Source organism: Mus caroli, chromosome 11, assembly GCF_900094665.2.
Source record: "Mus caroli chromosome 11, CAROLI_EIJ_v1.1, whole genome shotgun sequence".
NCBI classification, from domain to species: Eukaryota; Metazoa; Chordata; class Mammalia; order Rodentia; family Muridae; genus Mus; species Mus caroli.
Genome location: NC_034580.1, coordinates 970,427 through 974,641, shown reverse-complemented (window position 1 = coordinate 974,641; position 4,215 = coordinate 970,427). Strand labels below are relative to the sequence as shown.

The 4,215-nt window shown below is 52.4% G+C and overlaps 1 protein-coding gene across 3 annotated transcripts in view; it reads left to right on the top strand.

Moving 5' to 3' along the window:
* The window catches only part of Ccdc157 (coiled-coil domain containing 157), a 20,159-nt gene that overhangs the window by 7,278 nt on the left and 8,666 nt on the right, over nt 1-4,215 (top strand). For 2 of the 3 annotated variants that reach the window (XM_021176761.2, XM_021176762.2), the window contains 3 exons: nt 737-884; nt 1,845-2,103; nt 3,679-3,850. In XM_021176761.2, the coding sequence (XP_021032420.2) occupies nt 737-884; nt 1,845-2,103; nt 3,679-3,850 (579 nt within the window). Of the gene's footprint in view, nt 1-736; nt 885-1,844; nt 2,104-2,250; nt 2,309-3,678; nt 3,851-4,215 lie in introns of those variants that run through there. The other variant, XM_021176764.1, reaches the window with a different exon arrangement.

Sequence of the window (4,215 nt, the reverse complement as noted above, 5' to 3'; positions counted from 1 at the left end):
GTTCATGTGTGCATGTCCACATGCATGTGTGACCATGCGTGTGTGGCGGTCAGAGGACAGCTTTTATGAATCGATGTTCTCCTTGTCTCGTTGGATGAGCTCTGCAGGTCACACTCAGGTTGGCAGTGTTTCACCTGCCTCACCATCATCTTACTGGCTCCAGGTTTGGTTGTTTTTTCTTCTCCTGTGCTATTCCTTACCACCTAGCTTTTCCAGAGGATGCTTATCATATGAAGGGAAGGAGGGAGGGCCGTCAGAGTGCCTGCTTTACAGCATTTCAGGGCAGGGAGAGGAAGGGGGGGTGGGAAAGTATCCTTGTGCTTCTGCTGTTTTCTTAGTTTTCAAGGCGCCATTCATTGTGTTATAGGGATTTTTTTGGTTTGGTTTGGTTTTGTGTGTGTGTGTGTGTGTGTGTTTGTGTTTGGACACGGCTGCTCTAGAAGCAACATGGCCTAAGGATGGAAGAAAGATGCTAGACTATAAATTCCTCCTTGACTGAGTAGCTTCTCTGGACTCAAGTGTTCTCCTGTCTGTATATAAAAGGGGCAGCTTTGGGGAGGGGCAGCACCCACTGAAGCTTGCCCACTGGGCTGAAGGAGGTGTGCTCCCCACTCTTTCCCTCATCCCCTTCCTCTCACCTGGAGCAGCTCTTCTTCGAGCATATGACTCCCACCCAAACTTCAAGGATGCCTTCTTAATTGAGTCCTCACTCACTCTCCTGTATATCCATTCCCAGGGATGGGAGGGCCGCTTGCGCCCGGCCCTGAATCAGGAAGCCAGGAGCCAGAAAGCCAGGCACCTGCATGAATCCCAGGCCTCCCAGCCTAGTCCAAAAGCTGGACATAGTCAGCCACTCCAGCTTCATGGGCAAACATCTGTGAGAGGTAAGGGCAGAAGGAGTCATCTGGGAAACCCAGAGTTGGCTACAGACCACCCTGGGTATCTCTGAGTTTCCCAGTACCTTTGGGCCCAGACTGGTCCTCAAGTCTCAGACTTGGTGATCAGGTCATGTAGTAATGAGTTCAAAGGGCACAGTGCATGTGCTCACTGGGGTGGTGGATAGTAGGGGTTCTAGCATTCCCTGTCATGCTGAAGCTGTGATGTGTTTTGGCTGTGTCTACTGCCATGACTCCTGATGTAAACCTGACTGGGAGTAGACACGGGATGAAGAAAATACAGACACAAAGAAAAGCTAAGATTGGGATAAAGAAACCACAGCATCCCAGACGGATAGTGTGTTTATTAGCGTTGAACAGGGAGGCAGGGTTACAATAAACAAGGAGGCACAGTTGTGGGGATGTAGCTGTATCAAGGAGACAGGTTAAGCTAATCTTGGTAGACACAGTCTCTGAAGGTGTTGAGTCTTCAGGCTGTGACCAGCCAGCTATGTTGAAGCAGCAGGGAGCAGGGAGAAAGCGGTTGTGAACATGCACTGACAACACTTGAACTCAATACCTCAGGGATAGCTTGCCATTCCCTCGGGGTCTGAGGCGCTGCAGTCCTTGATATTGCTGTCCTCATATCAGTAGCATACATCTATTCAGGACTTCACTCATTCAGGGCTTCCTCTATTCTCTATAGGTAGGAGATCCATCCCTGCTCCCATATAGCAAGGCAGGCCTGGGGCAAGCAGGTTCTCTGGAGGTAGGGTAGTCAGGGAGGAGTTGGTGAAAGGGAGGCTGGCCAAGACATCCAGAACCAAGTTCTAAAAGGCTGATCGCTCAGGGTTTCTCCCTAAATTCAGAGGTAGATGTGGAACATGTAGGCAGGATGGGGGTTTTATAAGGCTCTCCTGGCAGTAGCCACACCACTTTGGCTGGCCATGGCTCCTCTCTCAACCCCAGGAGCTGTGGGGATGGCACACCTGCTAGGCAGCCAGGCTTGTATGGACAGCCTGCGCAAGGACCTCACCGACCTGCAGGGCACCATTGTGGATGTGTTCTCTCGCGCTGGGCCTGTGCGCTTCCCCTCCTGGAAGTTCCCTGACCGTGTGGCCTGCGACCTTGACATGGTGGCCCTTCTGGAGCACTATGACCATGTACCAGGTGACCCTGAGTTCACACAGTTGTCCCATGCCGTGCTGCTGGAGCTGGTCATTGACAGGTGAGGCCTGGACCAAACCTGGACATTGAAAGATGTACTGTGTTGTGCCTCTCTGTCCTGTTTGCCTCGGAGTGTTTGTCCTTATCCCCACTCTCCCCTCTGGAGTTACTTCCCACAATACTACAACTCTGCCCGCTTTCACCTCAGGTTTCTGTGTGTCGGGAACACTACTGCATAGCATTTTCATCCCAGGCTCTGGCATCTTGTGAGCAGTCTTCTCTCTCTACATTGCAAGACCAAAACCGGGAGGTGTCTTTCCCATCCCCAGCCCTGCTTGAAAGAGGCCAGTTCCTTCCCTGTCACCCCACATCTCTGCATTGTCACTAAAGTTTCCTTGTGAGGACCACAACCAAGGCTCCTGGCACTGAAAACCTGCCCATGCTAATAAAGCAGGAGGGGACCAGTGGGCATCCCAAGTGTTGCAGGGTGATCTTCTTGGAGACAGAAGGCAGGGTAGTCCTGTAATGCCTGGCGGCACTCTGGATATGAAAGCAGTGCTTGCACCCTCTACAGGGCTGCTGGATGAGCACAGAACACATCCTCTTCCCCTGGCTTGGCATTGTGCTGTTGCTCCTCCAGGCCTGCCCGGCTCTGGCAGGGCACCCCTTCACCCACCAAGGCCCTGACTACCCATTTCCTGTAAAAGGTGCTGCTGACATACCTCCCCCGCTGAGCTCTGCCTACCTCTGAGTTGGTACTAGCGTCCTCTGTGTATAAGTGATTTCCTGTGTCTAAAAGTAACTTCTGCCAGAGGCCACTGAATCTGAGCTCAGCCTGGGAACCCAAGAGCAAAGGCTGTGGCCTCTGTCCAACAGTGTGGCATTTCGAGATGCTCAGGACATATCAATGGTGGGCCTCTGGCTAAGGGTACATCTATCATAGCATCTCCCGATATAGGCCGCTTTCAGAGAACACAGACTGTTTTCCCAATGTTGTCCAGATGGCCCAGAGGTCGGACCTGGAGGAATGGGTACCTCCTCTCAAGGCCTCAGGGTTGGAATGCCACACCCCCTGCCCCAACCCCTTACCATCCAGGTGTGTGTCACAAACATACAGTTCTGCCTTTAAGGTAAGTCTTAGCCATGAAAATGTATACTTTCTAACACCTGTGTTCCCTAACACTAGTACTTACTCGAAACTTGAACTTAGCATAAAGAGACCTAGCTGTTCTCACCCCAAGTCTCAATTGTCACAAGACTGCTAAGCCTGAAGGAGGTGCCTCTGACTGGAACCAGGAAACCGTGCACATGCCCTTGCCCTGCCCTGCCCTGCTGGCCTGGGGACACTGGGATTCGCTTGCAGTTTCTGTCATCTGTAAAGGAAGGCAGCTACTCACCCAGAGCTTTCCAAGCCAGGCCGCCTTTCCTCAGTGCCTTGCTCAACCAGGGAACCACATGACAGAAGCTACAGGGGGCACCTGATGGGAAGTGGGCCCTGGGTTGAACATGAAGCTGGCATGGATTCTCTTTAGGTTCTTGATGTCCAGGCCAGTCCCCGAGAACTCTAAGCCCCTGGTATATGAAGACTGTATTAGTACCGACCTTGGCCCCGCCCACCCTAGCAATTCTCCCATAGGCTCCTGCTGCTGCTTCAGAGTTGTGCCAGCTACTTGGAAAACCTCAGTGTGGAGCAGACGATGCCTCCTGCCCGGGCTGCAGGGCCATGCATGTCCGTGGGACTTACAGTACGGCGCTTCTGGAGCAACCTGCTTAGGCTGGGCCTGCTCTACCAGCAGGCAGTCCCCCAGGTGGGTCATCCCGGCCCTAGCTGTGGGTGCCCTCACATACTGTTATAATTCTAGCTTCTTACCACACCACTGCATGTACCCCATCCTTTGCCGCCTCCCCACTGCCCATGTCTCCCATTTGAGGCCCGCTGGCTTTGCAGTCAAGAAAGCAGGCCTTGGGAGTCATGTCTAGTTTTCAGGGTTTGCCATTTATGCAGTAAGATTTTAGAAAATGCCTTCCCAGTCTGAACCTCAGTGTGTTTATCTGTGGGTTGTTTGTTTGTTTGGTTGGTTTTTGTTTTGATTTGGTTTGGTTTGGTTTTTCGAGGCAGGGTTTCTCTGTGTAGCTCTGGCTGTCCTGGAACTCACTCTGTAGACCAGGCTGG